Raw genomic sequence first — 22,407 nt, 5'->3', positions numbered from 1 at the left:
CCAGGTCAAAGGTCGGGGAATTTCGGCCACCAACAAATTTTGGCACGCCCGGTGGGACACATTTTTAGGTAAATTTATATTTTATATAAATTATGGCTGATGATCTACGTAATAGGGTTGTTCCTAGAAATTCTGGGAGTGATCAACCTAGTGATTCAGACAATGCTGGCGAATGTCAAGCAGTTTTGCCAGTTGAAGGAGAAACTAGTGGACAGTCGGCTCATCAAGAGCCGAGTCTAACTCAGGCACTCGGTCAGATGAGCCGAGTCCTGCAAACTTTAGATCAAAATATCCATCAAAGTACCGCTCGACTAGACGCGGTGCTGGCCGCTATCACGGCCTATAATGAAAATATTGCACGAATAGGGCAATTATTGATTCGAAATGAGCAACCAATGACAGGCTTACAAAGGCCTAGATGACACCAGTGTTGCAAAATCCTGTGACACCGGTAAATGGACAGCCCCAATACCAGGGGGCACTATTCCAAGCGGCTTACAGACAAACTGTAGTCAATGCCGATCAACAGCCAAAAATTACATGGGGATTGCCACAACCTCCGCCGATGGCAGCATACCAGCCCCAAAATGTAGGGGCTAGAGCTGGGGGGCAGGCCCCTAATGATATGCAAGGAGCGAACCTTGCAATACAGAATTCTGGAGTTCCTCAAGGGCCAAATTCGGCTCAAGCACAAGCTCCGCTGTATGCTCAGATTGAGGAAGTCATTCGGAATACCTTCGGAGTAGGGGCCAGGCCGGCTATGCGGCCTATTTTTTCGATCCTCGTATCCAGCAAACATACATACAGAGCATCTGTATCCGGCAAACTGAAAAATGCCGAAGTTCGACAAGTTCTTGAGCGATGAGACCGAGAATACGGTCGAGCATATAGCCCGGTTCACGGCCCAATGTAGAGAAGCGGCCGCTGACTCATTTTTGAAACTTCGATTATTTAACACGTCATTAACTAAAATGGCATTTACTTGGTATACAAGTTTATCAGCCAATTCCATCCAAGATTGGGACGAATTGGAAAGAAAATTTCATGAGCGATTCTATAGATCGGAGCCACAATTATCGGTCGCCGACTTGGCTTTATACCGACAAATGTCAGGTGAAACGGTCGAAGAGTATTTGGACCGTTTCAAAATAGCCAAAACCCGGTGCTTTATGAGAATGCCGGAATTAGACTTCGCCATAATGGCGTTAAATGGTCTGCATTTTAAGATAAAAGACCATTTTGAAGATAAGTATTTTTCTAACCTATTTGATCTTGGTGTTCGAGTTGCCCAATACGAGCAATTTCAGAAAAAAAGTGAGGACGATCGGCTGCAATGGAGCCGATATAAAAATCACAGCAAAGGCAAGGAGAAATCCTTGCTAGAAGAACAGTCGGTTCAAGAAGAGCCGAGCTAATCGAGTGAAAGTGAAGAATCGGCTGATGAAGCCGAGATATAGCCACTTTCTTTAAGAAGAATTTCTTGATAGAAAAACATTCGGTTCAAGAAGAGCCGAACTAATCGAATAAAAGTAAAGAATCGGTTGATGAAGCCGAGATATATGTGGCTGGGATGATAGAGCGCCGTTTTCCTAAAGCCGACCAAGACCAGCGAAACTAAAGCTTGGATCAGTCAATTTGGCACCAATAGTCATCCGAATGTTCATTCGAAAGACTATTGGGAGGGCATTTACTACTTTCCCTAGGAGTAGTTTCTGTAACTAAGATCTTTGGAGTCTGTCTGCCCCATGGGCATTACTCCCTTATAGAATATACTTGGAGTCTGTTTGCCCTATGGGCATCACTCCCTTGTAGAATATACTTGGAGTCTGTTTGCCCCACAGGCATCACTCCCCTGTTCTTGTACTTTTCCATTTTCTATTCAATAGAAAGTCACGTTTGGCTATTCAGGCCGACCAGATTTTGTGTTGTGCTAGCCATTCGGCTCATCTTCCGGCTTAATTTCTGACTTTCCCCGCATATTCGGCTCATCCAGCCGAACCGAAGCGTGAAAAGAGCTTTCGGACCCGGCTGATTCGATACCTCATCAACCAAATCGCTTGATCCAGTCGAAGGGCGCAAACTTCAAGGGTCACTAATTGTAGCCGTTCCGCATCCCGACGCGCTTCCCCAGGAAGATCGTTGACCAGGTCAAGGGTCGGGGAATTTCGGCCACCAATACTAGCCCTTAGATCAAACATTATTCCACCTACCACCACCTACCATGCTATCGAAAGCATAAAGGATATGATGCTTCCAACTTTTTGACTATTAAATCAAAAATTATACGGTTGAGATGATTGCAGTCCCCCCAGGGTTGAGTAGTACTCTAAGGGTTGAGTGGTCCCCACAGGATAATAGTGTTAATCCAAAGGTTAGAAATGATCAAGGGGGTTGATCTAAGGGCCAAAAAATCGAAAGTACCAGATCCTCTATGCTTCCGATAGCATAGTAGCTCTACTCATATATATATATATATATATATATATATATATATATATATATATATATAGAGAGAGAGAGAGAGAGAGAGAGAGAGAGAGAGAGAGTCCAGCTATGGTGCTTGTAAAAGCACCAACCACTTAGTGCTTGTAAGTTTTTTAGCGTTAGATCTACTCCTCGGATCATTTTCAACCATTAGATTATACAATTCAACCAACCACCCACTCAACCCTAGGGGGCCCACATCATCCTAACCGCATATCTCTTAATACAATGGCTAAAAATCTACAAGCACCAATAACTTGGTACTTTTAAAAGTATAGAAGCTCAATTATATATATATATATATATATATAGTCCGGCTACTATACTCTTATGAGTACAATTGCCTTCGTACTCATAAGTTGTTTTCGATGATAGAGCTTCCGAATCGACGATCCATACCGTTAAACATTATGTAGAGCATTTAAAACTTCTAGAAATCCAATTTTATAATTTTTCGATATCATTTACCTTACGATCAAAAGCTCACAAAATTGATAATTTTTACTGGCTGGTATGAGATATTTGCTAGTTTAATGGTGAAAAAGAATCGGAATAGGTTGAATTTTTGATAGAAAATTCTATTCACTACCTAAATAAAGATCAATAACTCCGATCTTAAATTGAAGGATCCGATCATCCATTTTTAAGATGTCATTCGATTTTAATCGTTCATTTTATACCCATTTGATAGACTTTATAATGATTTTGAAAAATTACGAAATTTATTTTCTAGAAGTTTCTAATACTCTAGATCATTTTTAACGGTATGGATCATCGATTCGGAAAGCCCTAAATTAAAAACAACTTATGAGTACGAAGGGCTCTATACTCATAAGAGTATAGTAGCCCTACTATAGGCTACTATATATATATATATATATATATATATATATATCGATTTATTCCCAAAAAGTCTGGAGTATATTTCCATCAGCCGAAAAGACACACTCCGACTAGCCAACAACGTCAACTTGCTCACTACGAGCAAATATATATCGTTGTCCCAAAACTCGAGTCAAAGACATTCACCTCGGAGACCACAGTCTCCTACCAATCAGATATACAAAGAGCCGAAGTCAACCCTTAGTATCGAAAACCCACCTACGGTATTCGACACTCCTAGGTCCAAGACCTCACCTTCTGCCTGGCCAAAAGGTCCAAGGCTGACATTACCAATTGAGCTCGACAATTTTGTCTCCTCAATAACTTAATCCGGTACAATCAAACAAACATACGCTCCTTACAAGTCCATCACTTGATGCACAGGGTTGCTAATCGCAATATGCGATAATAACCATCGATGATACCCAACACCTGCCTCTACGAGACCCTGTCGCTGCCGTCCTATAAGGGACCCTAGCGATCGATGTTCCCAGCAACACTAAATACCTGTCTCATTGAGACCCAGGCGCACCTGTAAACAATTTAACCGGGCAAGCATACCATTCCAAGGTTTGCACGATAAGCCGAAATGCAAACCTTACACGTTATCACATACCGTGACAATCACAACCAACAACGTCAGTCAAGCTTTTCCACAAGACAACCTATAGCGATCGTTTTGCTAGAGACAACACCGACCCAATCCAAAAGTCCCAAACAGGGAAAGGGTATTTCGTCCCAACTTTCGACAGTACATTGTCTGCAGTCAATATATACTTATCCAAAGAAAAGCGAAATACCCGAAGATCCACTACCAACAATAAGTTGGAAGCACGACACATTGAAGTACCAAGCCACCTAATACCTCTTTACTGAACCAAAAGTTCACAACCAAAACCATCGAAACATCGACTTTGCAAGTCGACATTTGAAATCAGTTCGATCTTGAACCGACTCACTGGGAGTCCCACAACTTTCAAGATCCAAAAACTGCTAGCGACACTAAGCCGCGAACCGCGCAAACTGAGGCTTTAGGAAACGGTTTCTCTAACCGATTTCTACACCACAACCAACTATTCCCAAAGCTTAGAGAACGCCGACCATACCTTGGAGTAACTCGAGTCAAGACGGATCCTACCCAACCATCTATTATCCCATGACACACCAATTTAGGTGTTAGGATAACCGCATACGATGTATGCATCAACAGAGAACTGACACCAAAACTGTGTCTATTCAATTCTAGTACATGTCAATTTGACGAATGAACTAGTTAAAGGTCAAAAGGCCAAAACCGCCGATTTCATCAGCAATCAAGGAAGGGTAGGCATCACAACCCTACCCAAAAAATCTGAGGAAGCAATACCAACATTGTAGTCGTCTAAACGACCGCTACCAAACCTTGGGTTACACCCAAGTAGCCCCACAGAAGTCGCGACCGTAGCTGATCATAGTGTCGTCTCAGTGGAGATGCTCGCAACAGCTCTCGTGCCTAAGTAGGGAGAGTGGCCTGGGCGTCGACAGTTAAGACACTCGCCTAGGCCCGAAAATTTTCAAAAGTGCCCAATTCGATACCGGAACCCACCGTCGCTCACCCGTTATTTCCGAACCCTCGAAATGACGCGGGTAACCAGCCAACAAGGTTCAGCGACGACACAAATTATCACGAGGCACCGTCGGAAGAATTTCGAACCAAAAATGCATTCCGTCGGCGAAAATCAACATTTGATTTCCGGAAAGGCTTGGGGCCTTGGACAACCACTCCAGAGGTCACCCACTGCCCGCACACGCTCCCAACAGCGACCACAACAGCGATCACATTATTTTATGTGATTTTCGGACTTTTATGGTTTGACAGCGCAAACCGAGAATCTTTTAGCCAAGCCGAGACACCTGGTGACAGGTCTCGGCGTGCCGGAGGCCGTGCTCACACTTCGGAGCACTGCCGGCCATTGTGGCGAGCGCGCGAGCGACGCGAACTACAGTGAAACAGCGCGCACAGTATTGAAAACGTGTCTATCACGCAAACCGGGAATCGCAGACCCCAATGGAGGTGAGCACGATGTTCAGCACGAAGCAGGGATCATCATGCTCACTTCCAAACTTATAAGGGTGCCCTTGGATTGCCGGAAAGGCGACCGGAACCCCAAAATAATGTGCAGATAAACAAAACAAGGCTTACCAGACTAGTGGGAGCACGCGCTGGTCGCCGGCGGTCGGACAACGGGCGCACCGGCAGGGGACGGGTGCGGTCGGTCAGTAGGGGCCGGGGCACCAGCTGGCCAGCGGCGGGAGCTAGCCGGTGGCGCGGTGGAATAGATCAAGCACGCTAGCTTGGCCTCGGGTTCAAGTGCGACGGCTGTCGGGCAACGGCCGGGGGAGCTCTGGGGCGGCGGCAACCGGGTGCCGGAGGCCGAGGGAGTGCGGTGCGCCCCGCTATGGGTGGCGGCAATGCACGAAGGCCAAGGTGGCTCCACCTCGGCCCGCACCAAGTCTGGGTGGCCGCTGGAAGCACCAGCAACGGCCAGCGGCCACAGGGTCGGCGGCGATGGTCTGCGGGGAGTCACCGGCAGCTAGAGGGAGACGGTGCCGCCCGATCCAGTTGGCTGAAGTTCATGGGTCTGGAGCTAGGCCGAGCTCGGCCAGACTGGGGCCGGGTTGGCCGCAGTAAGCACAGGCGGTGCCGGCGGTGCACGGTGGCAGCGGGGACCAGCGGGGATGACGCCGGAGATCGGTCTCGGCCAGAGGAGTGCGATCACCTCTGGTTAGGATGACTTCCAGAGGGCGACAACCAATATGGTGGAGACAAGTGGAGGAGGAGTTGAGCACGATTGGGGCAGAAGGGTGCTGCGACAGTTAGGGTTAGCTGGGTGGACTGGGGTGGCTAGGTCTAGGGTTTGGTGCAAAGAAACCCTAATCTAACCCTTACATACAAAGTGTATTTTTGCAGAAAACCCCCTCAAAGCTGATTATTTACCATCCAGCTCACTGTTAGCGCGTGTATTTTGCATACCAGCCCCTCGACGTTCGAATTCGCGCAAAACGGCGCATAAAATATTAGACCTTTCGCGAATTTTTCGTTTTTGCCAATTCGACCCCTCAACAAACTTTTCACGTTTCTCGAAGATCCGTCCATCGGATTTCCAAATGGAACATAACAGCGCGCTCAGCGGGACTGGGGCATCGAATCTAGGATTTCGTTTCATCCGATTTGGTCACCGATTTGCAACGAAACAAGCCCTCTCTCCAACTTTCCAAAACCACACCTAAATATAAGGGTCAATCCAATAAACTCCCTTTTCTCAAAAATTGTGCATCAAACCTAAAATCCATCAGTGCCATTGGTTCCAGAATAGCTGAACCGTTCAAAACGAGCTATTGGATCGCTATGAACAAAGTCTGATACGCGCCGAAAGCCAACTCTACTCCGTGGCCTCTCCGGAAAACCGGGTTACTATTCACTTTAAGTGAAAACTAAAGATCGCGTAAAATCTCCGTTTTAAGTCATTTTCCCCTGAAACTTGACAAGTGGTTTTGTAATTAAATTACACACAAAAATATCGTCAACAGAGAGTTTAGCTGCACTGCCAAAATCTCAGTCCTTACAACAAATCCACAATTTTTAGATGTATAACAAAACTTCATTAACAATTGAAGTAATTAGCATCTACAATATTCATATTTTTCTCCAAAACATTCATCTATTACATATAGTTTCAATTCCATCACACCATAGTTTCCATCACACCATTACATATATAGTCAACATTCACCAAAAAGAAAACAAAGTACTAAAGTCAACGACTATCACCATTTTTTCAAAAAGGCTTGCTTAGAAACAAAAAAAAAATCTTGCAATTTATCGTCTTTTCTTGTCCTAAAAATCATGATGAACTATCTACAAAAGAGAAAAAGAATAAAGTTAAAACAATATAAAAATAAGTCATACAAATAGATTTTGAACAACATAGCAAATAAACAACTCATAGAATCTAAAGCAACTTTTGTATACCACTATAAACATGCAAAAATTATACAAATTAATATAAATTAGATTACATTGTTTATCCTTTGGATGAAGGAGGAGGTGGACCATTGGAATGTTCGCGTTGAAACATTTCCTTAATCATTCTTATTTCGGCTTCCATGTCATCCATACGGCTCTTAAGCGAATAATTTTCTCTTTGAATTTCATGAAGTTTAGCTTGAAGTTCAGCTCTAGTTTCAATATTTTTCATGTCATTAGGCTTTAAGCCACCATCATGGCAAATAATATGGTTATGACGTTGTGGCCCAAAACATTCTTCAACTAACTCGATATTGGATAAGGATGGTGTAAGGACTGAGATTTTTTTTACAGTGCAACTAAACTCTCTGTTGACGATATTTATGTGTGTAATTTAATTACATAAGCACTCGTCAAGTTTCAGGAGAAAATGAGCTAAAACGGAGAAGTTACGCGATTATTAGTTTTCACTTAAGTGAATAGTAACTCCGGTTTTCCGGTAAAGCCACGGAGTAGAGTTGGCTTCTGGTGCGTATCGGACTCCGTTCATATCAGTCCAATAGCTCATTTCGAAGGATTCAGCTATTCTGGAACTACTGGCGCTGACGGATTTTGAGTTTGACGCACGGATTTCGAGAAAATCCAAAAATACATGTTTTATATGTATTTTGTGTGTTTCTTTCGATTGGAACGAAAGGTTGGATTTTGTCGTGAATCCGTGGTCGATCGAGACGAATCGAAATCGTAGCTCTGTTGTCTCCGAGGTGCTGATCGCACTGGTGCAATCCATTCGCAAATCTGACGGACGGATCTACGGAGATCGCGCGTTGATCGAGGAGAGGTCGGTGTTGGCAAAACGGTATTTTCGCAAAAGTCGCGACATTTTATGTACCGTTTCGCGTGAAATCGCACGTAGAGGGGTATTCGCGCGTTTTACTTGTGCTGTGAGGGACTGGGTAAGAAATACCAAGCTTAGGTAGACTTTTGTGCAAAATTGCACTTTGTGTACAATGTGCATCTAGGGTTTCTATGCACGAAACCCTAGATCTGGCCGACCCTGTCCCCCATCTGTGCCCTAGCCGACACCTCTGCATCCGCGCCCTGCCCGTGCGCGCGCTCCGGCCACCTGAGCACGCCGCCGGCCGCCGGAGCTGGCTGCTCCTCCACCTCCTCCATTGCTCCTTGCTTCACCATCCTTCACCCCCACTTGTGCTGCTACCAGGGTGAACCCACACCCTCGGGTTTCACCTCTGACAGCAGGCCCGACCCCGGCGACCATCTCTGTCGGCCGCCGCCACCCTGAGCGCCGCCGCCGCCGCCTTGGCAATCCTGCAGCCAAGCTCGGGCAGATCCGGCCGAGATGGTTTGATCTCCCTCTCCTCGCACCACCGCCGCCATAGCTCGGCAACGCAGCCTTCCCCGGACGCCGCCGTGGCCGTCGCCACCCTGTGAGCCCGAGCCGAGCCCGTGAGAGCTCAGGATGCTCCAGCGCCGCCGCGGCCGCCTCTCGCCGCCGGCCGGCGTGAGCACCAACTCCGCCTGGCCGGCCGTGCCCGTCAACCGCCGGAGACGCTGCCGCCGGAGCTCGCTGTCCGCCGGAATGAGCCCATGCTCCCCACGGGTTTGGTGGCTAGGGCATCGTTGGCCGTCGTCGCCGCCGCCTCCCGTCGCCTGCTGACGCGAGCCCCGGCCTCCTCTGACCTGGAGCACCTTCCCCTGGCCGGCCTGCCCGCCGTCCGGCCGCCGCCGGCCACCCCGTGCCCTGCCTAGCTCCGGTAAGCTTAGTTAGCTTTCTGCACCTTGTCTTGGGCTTCTGGTCACTGTTCCGGTGAACCGACGCCACCCCGAGTCTTCTGAAGGTGAGCACGATGATCCTGGTTCAGTGCTGATCATCGTGGCCACCTTCATTGGAGTCTGAGAGCCCCTGGTTAGCGAGATAAGCATGCTTTTCCTACTGTGCGCGCTGTTTCACTAATTTTGCGTCGCCCGTGCGCGTGCCACAGTGGCCGGCAGTGCTCCGAAAGGTGAGCACGGCCTCCGGCACGCCGAGACCAGTCAGCGGGAGTCTTGTCTTGGCTGTTTGACCTCTGCTTTGCGTGTACGATCCATAAAAGCCATGAAATCGCATAAAATAATGTGATTTCATGTGTCGATAGGGGCTTTTATGCCGTTTGCTTCGTCGTAGCTACTGCTGGCAGCGAGTTAGGGCTGAGGATAACCTCTGGACTGATCGTCCAAGGCCCCAAGCCTTTGCAAGTGTCAGATTGAGACTTTCGGCGCGTTTCTCGGCAAAATCCGCCGACGGAACGCGGGATCGGTTCGATTTCCTTCCGACAGTGTTTCGTGAGGAATTGTGCAGTCGCTGAGCCTTGTCGGCTGGTCACTCGCATCATTTTGAGGGTTCTGAAATGATGGGTGAGCGACGGTAGGTTCCGGTGTCGAAATAGACACTTCCGGGAACCCGGATTCGTACGATTATCCGGCGATGATCGTATGGTTGTGTCACCTCGTGTCCGCTGCCAAGGCATCCAAATCGGAGTGTTTTGGGGCAGCGGGTGACTCGTGGCACGAGTCGGTGAGTTCGGGACACTTAGTGGGTCCCGACGGCGTCCCGGTGTGGTTTTCGGGACTTCCGGTGAGTTACGATGATCGGTTTTGGAAAACCGATACGAGGTTCTGTGTGGGGTTTGTGAGACTGTGTACTTCAGGTGAGTGGGTTGGTTACTGACCCGTGGGATCTTCGTAGGTCCGGTTGACTTGTGCGTACCCAGTGTTCCGACGCGACAGTGACAGGTGGGTACTTCGATCCGAAGTCGGTACAGTGGTGCACGCTCGGTGATATTCTTCTATCCCTGTTCTTCTGTGCTATTTTCGTATTATATATTGAGCTTGCATCCCCGTTGTTTCTATTATGCTCTACTCATATGTTCTATGCTTAGTATCATGTGTAGGAGTAGAGTAGTTTATCCATATGTGATATCGGTGACCTGATTGGTCGGTTCTCGTACTTTGTTCCGGTGACCTAATTGGTCGGTTCTCGTACTTCGTTTCGGTGACCTAGTTGATCGGTGCTTTTATCTTATATCTGTTGACCTGGTTGGTCGGTCGTTGCATTATGTATTGGGTTGGTCTGTTTCTCGACTTCTGTTGTTCGATGACCTTTGAGGTCGGTGTACCCTGAGGGGTAGGATTGTCGGCTGGTGCTGACGGTAGTTCTGGACTATATCGAATACACTCCTGTGACCTATCGGTCGGTTCTTGCGTTGGTTTTCATGGGTTAGATTTGGCGGCACAGCCAGATTCCTGGAGTCCGTTTTCGGTGATAGACGAGTGTGGACCGTACATTGGGATCGTGTTTCTCTTGTGGCGACCCGAGTGCCCAGCCTACATGCTGGTGAAAAGGCCTTTTCTTGTGGGAGGACGCCCCCTAGTTGGGCGACCACATGCACTTTACGTGAGCTCGACACCGCTAGTTACGCCTATACTAGTTATCGGTTGGCAGCCGTTAGTCGGCTGTTAGTGACGGGGAGCCCCGAATGGCTGGCACATCCAGTAGTTCATTGTTACACTTGGCTGGCTCTATCCAGTTACATGCCTTTCATTGCTTGCTGGTTTGTCCAGTGGCTACGTTTGTCCTCTTGGCTGGTTGGTCCAGTGTTCATATCATATATGCTTACGGTAGATGAGATGGGGATATGTCCTATGATGTGTATCTTGTTGGTCCGTCTCATTTATTTCTATTATACATCTATGACGAGCTACAGTTGATTTTCATGCNAAAGCCGAGGAAAAACTACCACCAGCCCGGCGCACCATGCAGTTATACTGCTGTTGGCTGGTATAATTCCAGCATTGTCTTCAAATATCAGAGAATTTTGGATAATTCTCTGTGCCGGTTCGACGTTTCTTGCGTCAGGTAACATTGATGCATTGCTTCCTTTTTCTTTTTTATTAATCGGACATGTCATCCTCCCCACTGAACTGATCTCCATCTGTATGCATATATTTATGCTGTCTTTCCATGTCGTCATCATCATCAAAAGATCTTTGCCGCTTTGAATTTCGATCATCTGCTTTTTCCTGAAAAATTTGAAGTTTGTGTACTAAGAACATTTTGCAATTCACTAGTAACAATACATAGTTTTTCCTGACCTAAATCAGAACCTATACAGAATCATATTTAAGAGAAAGAATCTGGTTGTGTATTAAGATTTACAAAAAGTTAATGCTGTCAATTCCACTTAAAAGCATATGGATCATATGTTAAAGTGTTTGACTTAGCAGTTTGATTTAAAGCCAGCCTGTTTATCTGCTAAACACAATCCTGCTGCTTTTTGGTATAGAAAAGCTGCTCTAGAAGCCAGGATCACTGGCAATAAGCATGTGCTCAACAGATTCTTTTCCACCTTAGTATGCATCGAAGCCAAAAAGGTGAAACTGTATCTTACATGTTTTCTAGATATTTCTTCAAGCTCCTTATTTTCTATAACAGCAACAGCTGATTTCCTCCTCACAGTAATTCTTGAGGGCACTGGAAAATGTTCTACGTCGTCCCCAGACCTGCCTTCTTTTGCCTTCTTCTTTTGCAAAACAAGTTTTGTAGGAAGAGGCTGCACAAACAAGAAATGATAAGCATCAAAAAGAAATGCATAGCTGCATATTCCATAATAAGAATATTCAGTTTTACCAAATATCTTGCAGCTCCATCACCAAATGTCATGAGGTATGTAGTTGGGTCATCAGCATCATCACCCCTTACCTTCAGCATTAAAAAAAAAAAAAAAAAAAAAAATTCAGACGCTTTTCCGCTGTCTTTTAAACTCAAAGGGACCCCGGGGCGTGACAGATGGTTTTGATTGAGTAGCAACAACAATTTTATCCTTCAAGAAATAAGAAAAATAATAGTAAGTTGATAATGCATTAAAAGTGATAAAACTAAGTTAATAAAAAAATATGTTCCACATACATATTGTTTTATAGTATCTTCACCAACTAACTTGTCACCCTTTTTTCGAGTCTCAAAAAATATAGTTGCTAAGCTGGGTGGTTGACTGACTTTGCCTCCTTTTTCTACATAAATCAAACACAAATAACATTAATAAATAAAAGAGTTAAAATATCAAAAAAGTATAATGCTAACTTTTCATTACCTTCTTCCAAATAACTTGTCGAATTGGCTTACTAACGGTACGATAAGGCATTGTTAACTTTGCCCTATTACTAGAGTTCTGTTTGCTTGCTGCCTATTTATATAGAAGAAAAAACGAATCCCAAAATAACAGTAGAATGTACTGTAAGAAAAGCTTCTTTTAAGATAAATAGCTTATACCTTAATTTATCTAATGGCAAAAAAAGAAAAGAAAAGAAGCATACCATAAACTTTTTACTTGAGAAATGTTCCTTAACTAGCCACTCCTAATCCTCTCGATCAATATCTTAAGGAATGTTTTCTAGAATTTCTTGTATAGTACTGTATGGTTTTATATATTTGCGATGCAAATCTCCCCTCCATTTGTTCCATAAATCATTCATACTAGTGAAGGCCCGCGCTACGGAGCGGGAAATCTATGTAAATTTTTAAAAATTTTAAATTATATAGTAAATAGCACATAAACTGTAAAGTCAGTAATATCAAAGGATATTCACTTTAAAATTTAATTTTTAATTTAAAATTAAATTTTAAATTTCAAATTAAATTTTTTATTTTTTGAATGTGATCTAAGATTATTCTAAACAAAACAAAAAGAATTAAAAAAGAGGGGGAAAAGGGGAAAAAAGTTGGTGCGTTCGAGTTTGGATGCAAACTGAGGACCAAACGACAATAAATTCGATTTCGTAGGTAGCATATAGATTGAACCAATTTATTTTATTTGGTTTTGATTTGGTTTGGAAGTAGGATTTAACACGGGCACAAACTGATATACCATATTTTAAGAAAAATCATTTTTATTTTGAATAAAGCTGCACCTTTCGTTTCTAACATGAATTTTTTCAGTTTCCACTATTATAATTTTTGAATAATACTATTGGCACACTCTATTAGGAGTGCACATTTTACAATATTATTCAGAAATTTAAAATCCTCTATAAAGTAGTATATTATATAATAATATATCCATATTAACAATATATAATACTATTAATACTAATAATATTATAAACTAATTATTTTAGAATAATTATATATAATAATAAAAATACTATAGAAAGAATATAAAATAAATAAGTTATTAGAAAATAAATAGTAGATTATATAATAAATTAATTATATAATGAGATTTATATTATATAAAATAAAATAATATATATTTAATATAATAATTATAAATTAATAAATAAATACAATAATAACTTTTGTATTAAATTGGTTTTACACAAAATACACACACAAAAAAGGTGTCAAGAGCGGATATCAGTTCACTCGGCACGCCGACATGCCGTTATCAAAGGAATGTTCTGTATACGAAGCGTCAAAGAACCTTATAAAAACGAACTAAAACATAGTAAGAGACGACTCAAAAACTAAATTAAGATTTTAATATACATATAAATCCAAAATACAGGCTACTCATGGCGATGGTTAAACAAATTGTACATCAACTAAAACAACTACTGCAGTAGGGAAAAACCTCTACTCATGATCTGGGGTAGGGCTAAGCTCAACGCCCTCGCTTGGTCTGGTCGAAGCGAAGATGGCAGCGAGGCACCTGTCGTATGCAAAAACAACTAAACAAGCTCACAAACACAGCGGAACTACTAGTATAAAAAGTATCCTGAGTGGGTACGCAAACACATCGATCACCCACTAAGTCTACAGAGGAGAAGATAGTAGGAAACAGGAGTACACTCTAGACCGCTAATATCATACACTATATGTCTTAACATAAACCAACTGTAAGGAATTCAAGTCTGACGCCAATCAAACGGAGACTGTGTAAGCATTCCGTCCAACAACACAACGGACTGTGAACACCCGTCCTACCGTTGCGACTATAGGCTCATATCCACTTAACTGGTCCGTGGAGAGCAAGTCAAACTACATATCGACACAAAGCGAAAGACAAAGTCTGACTCCGGAGTGGCAACTCGTCGGGCGCACCAACGAGTAAGCAGCGTATTCTGTCGACTCATCAGCATCAAACTAAGCCAAAAGTCAGTAATTCGATCAAACGTGTTTGACAACGCAACAGTAACATGCCTGGCAGCGATATTTGACGCGAAAATGCGCATACGGGTCCAGCCGTCAACATCTGACAGAACCCAACAGTCAGAACGACTGAACGAACCCTGAGAAAATTACTCGGAACCAGCACAGAAGGTAATACAATTCTAAACTACTGGAGTACCGTATTCGCAAAAACTGGCGAAGTTACAATTTTCTCACCGAATGCTACGGATCAAAGCTAAATAGGTAGTTAAACTGGTGACAGGTCCAAAATCGAGGTTTTCTCCTAGATTATTATTTCCATCAACATGTAATCTATTTACTTGCTAAAATGCTGAAATTCGTATTTTACATTCTACATTAAAACATAATTGAAGCTTAACAATATTGTAAAAATCACGATGTTATACATGTGATAATAAAAAAACTAGGATAAAATCGATGTAACCTCACTCAAAAGCTTCGCTGGAGCGTAGATCTAAGTGATGGGCACTTGTGGCGCTCGTATCCTTTCGACCAAGGATCGCCTAACATCTAAGTCTAGCACAAAAATTCAACCGTTTCAGTCTATTTTAGCATCAGTGAGATAACAACAAGGATCGACCAAGCTAACTTCAACCAAAATTTTGCAAGTAAGGGCTTCGGTGTATCCTCTCGAAGTCCGAATCCAATACAAGTCGTGCAATCCGGATGCTCTGAGCGAAACGAGCTGAATCCTACAAGTGAACGGTGGAATTTCAGAAAACGAACAATTTATCGAGTTAAAGTAGTAAAACTTGCGAAAAGCCGGGAATGCTGGAAATTACACCTGCAAATGGCACGCGTGGGACAGAAAAATGGCGAAGAACTCTCCAGCGTCGGACCGGCCTTTCGCGCTAACCCCGGCGTCAAACAAGCTTGAACGATCCGCGGCGCGCCGTCGACGATGAAATCCGAACTCCACTCGAGCTCACCTGTGCGCAAGAGAACCAGCTAGAGAGAGAGGAAAGATAAAAAGCTTTCCTCTCATCTCTCTGCACACACTTATAATAGAAGGAGAAAAATGGGGTGATACAAAGAGGATAAAATTACCCCATTTAGCCCTCTACTACCCCTTGTACCGTACTCGGCTCCTGTACGTACAGAGCAACCGAGAGCAGTTGACTTTTCGCGCTGGTTTGTACCAGTACAGCATAGCTTGTAACGTAAGCAAGCAGAGAATTGCTCTGTTTTGCGAATTCTTACCCGATAAGCTGCGCTCTGTTCTAGGGTCGCACGGTAGTCTTTATCTCATTTTGATCAACGCCGACTCCGGGCTTTGTCCCGACACTCTCCAAATAAAAAGAGACTGTCCGAAAGCTTCAAGTCAAACAGGGATCTCACAAAGAGGGTTTGCAAATCACTCGAATTCCTTGATAATATATAATAAATAATTATATGTTAAATTATAAAATACTATATATAGAATACAGATATATAAGTATAATATTATAAACATAATATAATAATTTATATTGTAAAATATTGATCTATAAAGAAGATACTAATATAATATATATTATATATAAGCGAGAAGAAGAGAGAGAGAGAAATGAGAGAGAGGGGGGGAGAGAGAAACAAGCGCGCCCCGCGGCCCCGCTCGCCTCGCCAGCGTCGCAACGGCTCGCCCACGCGCGCTCTGTTGCGACCAGGCGACGCACCCGCGCCCGCGCCCTGCCAGTTCGCCTCTGCAGCCGGTGCAGACTAGATGGGAAAGGGGAAGAAGAGAAGATAGAGAGAGAGAAGAGAAGAAGATAGAGAGAGAGAGAGAGGCGGTGGGGGAGGGAGAGGCAAAAGAGGGGAGGAAGCGGGGTGGTGGAGAGAGGGAGAAAGCGAGAGGGCTGGGGGGAGGTAAACTGGAAAAAAGAAGAAGATGAGGGGGGGAGGAGACCGGTGACCCGCACATCGCGGGCGTGTGTTGTCGCCACCCTCGCCCTGGCACCCGTGGCGCGGGTAGTCGTGTCGTGGAGGAGAGAGGGGGTGGAGGGAAGGAGAGCAGGGAGAGAGAGGAGGAGAGAGAGAGAGAGAGAGAGAGAGAGCTGTAGGGAGAGGGAGAGAGGGGGAGAGAAAGGGAGAAAGAGAGCCAGGTGAGGGAGGGGGGGCCACCGAAGAGAGAGAGAGAGAGTGTGTTTGTGTGGGGGAGAGGAGTATTTAAAAAAAAAAATATGGGCCCCACAAACCCTCCCTAAAACCCGGGGAGGGCTCCGTACAAACTCACAATTTAATAGATTAATAGATGAGCTAGGATATCTTCACGAAACTCCTCCATTTTTTGTATTTTCAAATTTATCCTTCAAGTTCAAATAATATTTATATAAGTTTGTAAAACTTACAACTAAAAACTTCTAATATGGTGGAATAATTCTATAATCAACTCAAATTGATATCAAGTTAAATAGTTTTACCGTCATCGCAGCTCAAATATGTTCCTTTTCTTCCTCCCCAATCTCCTTCATTGAGTGCACGTGAAGTGGACAAATATTGCGATCGCGCACGATTCTTCCTAGGTGCCTCAAAAATACCCTATGATTCTTTCCCAACGCGCTTATTGTAGAATTTCACGTTCAACTTTTTTCCACTTTTCAACTTTGCGACCTCCTTACACTTATTTTTACCTCGCATCTTTCTCTTCTTTGGAACACTTGTAGAATCTAAGAAAAGAAAAAAAGATTAAAAAAAAATGCATTAGTACTAGTCATATACGTAAAGTATAAAGATAAAATAACCAATGATGTAATAGATATAAACCATAAAGATTAAATAATGTGTAAAGACAAATGTATAAAGATAAAATATGTGTCAAAACAAAAGGAAGGAAGTTATACCAGCTTCCCTTCATCCTTCTCCAATTTGTGTTTCTTCCATAAGCTCAAAATGAGGGGGTGAGATATTGTTTGAATGCACAATAGGAGTATCAAGAGATGGTGTAGTAGTAGCCTCCACACTTTGTGACATAGATGGTCGTAAGGAATAGAAAGATTTTAAACTAAATTGTGCGCGCCCCTTACCCAATGCACCTGGTGGTAGAATCCGCAACGGTCGCTCCTCGTAACTCAGATCCTCGCCAATCATAAGTGGAGTGAAGTCAATCACATGAGAGGGATCGAAAACGTATCTCCTCAAAGCCGAGACGTGGAACACATCGTGGATACCAGCAAGTCGCGGGGGTAGGGCTATCCTGTAAGCAACCGGTCCGATACGCTCCAATACCTCGAAAGGGCCAACAAACCGTGGGCTAAGCTTCCCACGTACTCCAAATCGGCGTATCCCTCTGGACGGCGAGACTTTGAGAAAAACATGATCTCCAACCTGAAACTCCAAGTCTCGTCTCCTGGTATCGGCGTAGCTCCTCTGTCGGCTCAGTGCTGTCAAAAGGTGTCGTCGAACGACTCTCACCTTTTCCTCAGCCTCATGTAGAATCTCTGGTCCAAGTGTCTTCCGCTTACCCACATCACTCCAAAATAGGGGGGATTGACATCTGTGTCCATACAACGCCTCAAACGGAGCTATCTGGATGCTCGCTTGATAGCTGTTGTTGTACGCAAACTCAACCAGTCTCAAATGTCGATACCACCCTCCTCCAAAGTCCAGGACACATGCCCTCAGCATGTCCTCTAGAGTCTGAATGGTCCGCTCTGACTGACCATCTGTCTGTGGGTGAAACGCCGTGCTAAAATGTAGCTGTGTACCCAAGGCGGTCTGAAGACTCCTCCAAAACTGGGATACAAACCTCGGGTCTCTGTTTGATACAATCGACACTGGCACGCCGTGCAGCCTAACGATCTCATCCAAGTATAGCTGCGCAAGTCTCTCCCTGGACCGGGTAGTCTGAACCGGTAGGAAGTGAGCAGACTTGGTCAGTCTGTCCACTATCACCCAAATCGCGTCGTAGCCACCCTGCGCTCTAGGCAATCCAACGACGAAGTCCATCGTGATGTGCTCCCACTTTCACTCGGGAACTGGCAGACTCTGAAGCTTGCCAGCAGGCACTTGATGCTCGGCCTTCACCTGTTGGCAAGTCAAACACTGAGCCACATATCTACCAATGTCCCTCTTCATTCCAGGCCACCAGAACTGTGCCTTAAGATCCTTATACATCTTGGTTCCCCCAGGGTGAACCGTATATGGGGAACAATGAGCCTCTCTCAAAATATCCGCTCGAACCTCCGGATCCACAGGCACACACAGTCGGTCCTTGTACCGTAGTACTCCCGAACTGTCCAAAGCAAATCCCTCAGTCTGCCCCCTGTCTAGCTGCTCTCTAATACTCAACAAATACGGATCTCCACTCTGTTTTTCTCGGATCCTATCCAACAGAGTGGGCTGCAACACAAGAGATGTCAGCCTCGCCGTAGACCTAGGGGGTACTATCTCGAGTCACAGCCGCTGTAGCTCCTCGAGTAGGGGTCTCTGCTCAGTAATCCTCAAACTCAGGCTCTGCACTGACTTTCCGCTCAACGCATCTGCCACCACATTCGCCTTGCCAGGATGATACTGAATACTAATGTCATAGTCCTTCAGTAATTCCAACCACCGGCGCTGCCTCAGATTCAACTCCTTCTGTGTGAACAGATACTTTAGACTTTGATGGTCGGTGAAAACCTCGCAGTGCTCGCCGTACAGGTAATGCCGCCAGAGCTTCAAAGCAAAAACCACCGCGGCAAGCTCCAAATCATGCGTAAGGTAATTCTTCTCATAATCCTTTAACTGCTGTGAAGCATAAGCAATCACCCTACCATGCTGCATCAGCACGCAACCAAGCCCACTGTGCGATGCATCACTGTAGATCACGAAATCCTCCCCCATCACCGGAAGAGCAAGTATAGGAGCCGACGTCAACCTCAGTCTCAACTCGTCAAAGCTCCTCTGACAGTCGTCGCTCCAGACAAAACGAATTCCCTTCCGCGTCAAGCGTGTGAGGGGTGTGGAAAGCTTCGCAAAGCCTTCCACAAACCGACGGTAATATCCTGCCAGTCCGAGGAAGCTCCGTACCTCAGTCACCATCGTCGGTCTAGGCCAATCTCGAATTGCCTCGATCTTCTTCGGGTCCACTGCTATGCCCTCGGCTGAAATCACGTGGCCCAAGAAAGCAACCTCCCGTAACCAAAACTCGCACTTCTTTAACTTGGCATACAACTTCTTCTCTCGCAGAAGCTGTAGCACAATCCTCAAGTGCTCCTCATGCTCAGCATCGCTCCGGGAGTAAATCAAGATATCATCAATAAAGACTGCCACAAACCTATTCAAGAACGGCTTGAACACTCTGTTCATCAAATCCATGAATGCGGCAGGGGCATTCGTCAATCCAAAAGGCATCACCGTAAACTCATAATGCCCGTACCGAGTCCGAAAAGCCGTCTTGGGAACATCCTCGGCCCTCACCCTCAGCTGGTGGTAACCTGACTGGAGATCAATCTTCGAGAAGACATAAGATCCCTGCAGCTGATCAAACAAATCATCAATGCGCGGCAAGGGATACTTATTCTTGATGGTCACTTTATTCAGCTCCCGGTAGTCCACACATAACCTGAGCGAACCATCCTTCTTCTTTACAAATAGCACTGGCGCTCCCCAAGGCGACACACTGGGTCTTACAAACCCTTTATCCATCAAATCCTGAAGCTGTGCCTTTAGCTCTCTCAGCTCTACTGGCGCCATCCGATAAGGTACCTTTGAGATTGGTGCAGTTCCAGGAACTACATCAATCACAAACTCAATCTCCCTCTCCGGCGGCAACGTAGTCAACTCAGGGGGAAATACATCCGGAAACTCGCGGACTACTGGAATGTCCTCAAGTCCCGGCGCCGCCGTAGGTACCTCCACAACAGTCGCTAGAAAAGCGACACATCCACTACTCAGCATCTGTCGAGCCCTCGCCGAAGATATCCAGGTGGCAAACAACGTGCTCCTGCAGCCTCTGAAAGTGAACTCCTCCTGGCCTGGCTCGCGGAACGTCACCGTCCTCGCTCCACAGTCGATCGTAGCATAGTACCGCGCCAGCCAATCTATACCGAGCACGACGTCGAAGTCCTGCAGCTGCCCTAACACCAACAGGTCTGCGGGCATGACCCACGAGTCCAACTGTACCGGACACGACCAACAACACTCTGCAACCTGTAAAACATGGTCCGGGATCTGCACCTCTCGTGCCTGTGACAATGCCCCTAACTCTAAACCATGCAACAATGCAAATGCTCGGCTAACAAAAGAATGCGAGGCTCCAGTATCAAAAAGAGTACGAGTACGAATGCCGGAAATCAAAGTGATACCTGCCACCACTCGGTCGGCTGCTGTAGAGTCCTCCACCTGAGCTGCATAGACTCTGCCACTCGGAGCCTGCTGTCGTCGCTCACCCTGTCGCGGCACGGACGACCTATCCTCCTGGCGGTAACTCGGTGCTGCTCTGAATGACTGCTGAGGTGCTGGTGGAGCCGAAGCTGATGATGGTGCTGGAGATGCTGCTCTGGGACAGGCTGCTCTCATGTGTCCCGGCTGACCACACCCGTAGCACCGGCCCTCCCTCTGCTCACACTGTCTGGGCCAGTGTGGTCCTCCGCAGATCACACACTGCAGCGTCCTCTCTGGCTGTCCTCGCTGACGGGAGTCTCTGGATCGCTGACGTCCCGAGAACCCACGACCCTGAGAACGCGATCGTGGAGGCCTCGGCGGACGTCTGCTACTCGACTGGCCTCCGTCGTCTGGAGCTAGGCGCTTCCTATCCTGACTCTGTCCCGGCCCCTGAGTCCTCTCCCGCATCGACACCTCTCCTCTCTCCTCCCATAGTGCCTGCTCAATGGACGCGTCCAAAGTTCTCGACCTCTGCGCCCTAACGAACCTGAACAGGTCGGGTCTCAAACCCTGCTCAAACAAATAGACCCTATGTGCCTCATCTCTGGCTACAAACGGAACACAGTTCAGGAGTCTAGTAAACTCCCGAACATACTCCTGAACTGTCCGCTCGCCCTGCTGGATCCTCTTCAAATCCTCCTCAATCTTCTGTTTCATGCTGTTGGGAAAATACATCCCATACAGCATTCCACAGAAATCATCCCACCTCAGCTGCGCTGCCTCTAGTCTCTGGTCTCGCCTCACTCTCCACCACCAGTCACGTGCATCACCTGACAAACAGTGTACTTCCAGAGGTACCTGCTCCCCCTCTGGAACGTACAGATCCTCGAATAACCTCTCTATTGCACTGACCCATCCCTCAACAACCCAGGCCTCAGTGCCTCTGCCATCGAAGATCGGTGGATCAAATCGGTGGAAACGAGCTAACCTCTCCGTCCACCGCTCCTGTTCGGCCTCAGTCAACGGTACTGACCCCCTAGCAGGCGCAACAGGCGCTACTGGAATTGCTACTGACGGAGGAACTGCTGCAACTGGAGCTGTCACTGGAGTAGTCGGGAATGGTACAGTCTGCTCTGTACACTCGGTGCTGAACTCGGTGACTGAGCTATCCTCTCACACAACCTCTGCAACAACTCCCCCTACTGCCTCGTCACCTCAGTCAGGGCAGCCAACTGTGCACTCAGATCAGTGGGTGCCCTAGCCTCAGGTCGCGCACTCGGCTCCACAACAGGGGGTGCACTCGCCTCTGGTCTGTCACCCTGCTCCTGTCGAGTACTCTGCTCCATCTGCTCAGGTCTCTCAGGGGATCCCGCACGATCCCGCGCCAACTGGGCACGCTCTCTCAACGACGGTCGACCTCGGCGACGATACATAGCTAAAAGGAACAAATCGGGGTCAAATACAACGCAACACTCTCGACCCAATCAACGAAAGTCTAGAAGGCGGTCCCTGTTTTCCTCCAAAATTATGTTGTCTGCAGCCAACATAATTTCTCAGGCCAAAA

The 22,407-nt window shown here is 46.0% G+C and overlaps 1 protein-coding gene across 1 annotated transcript; it reads right to left on the bottom strand.

Moving 5' to 3' along the window:
- Positions 1-11,156: 11,156 nt before the first annotated feature.
- On the bottom strand, positions 11,157-12,131 carry LOC109704266 (protein PAF1 homolog; the record flags this gene model as incomplete). Its single annotated transcript, XM_020225026.1, has 3 exons — positions 11,157-11,452; positions 11,821-11,982; positions 12,060-12,131. Coding segments are annotated over 3 exons (363 nt in total), but the record flags the coding sequence as incomplete, so codon positions are not given.
- Between the last annotated feature and the right edge of the window lie 10,276 nt (positions 12,132-22,407).

Source organism: Ananas comosus, unplaced genomic scaffold (assembly GCF_001540865.1).
Source record: "Ananas comosus cultivar F153 unplaced genomic scaffold, ASM154086v1, whole genome shotgun sequence".
In the NCBI taxonomy this organism is placed as follows: Eukaryota; Viridiplantae; Streptophyta; class Magnoliopsida; order Poales; family Bromeliaceae; genus Ananas; species Ananas comosus.
Note: the sequence above shows the minus strand (reverse complement) of the source record. Positions and strands in the feature narration are given on the sequence as shown.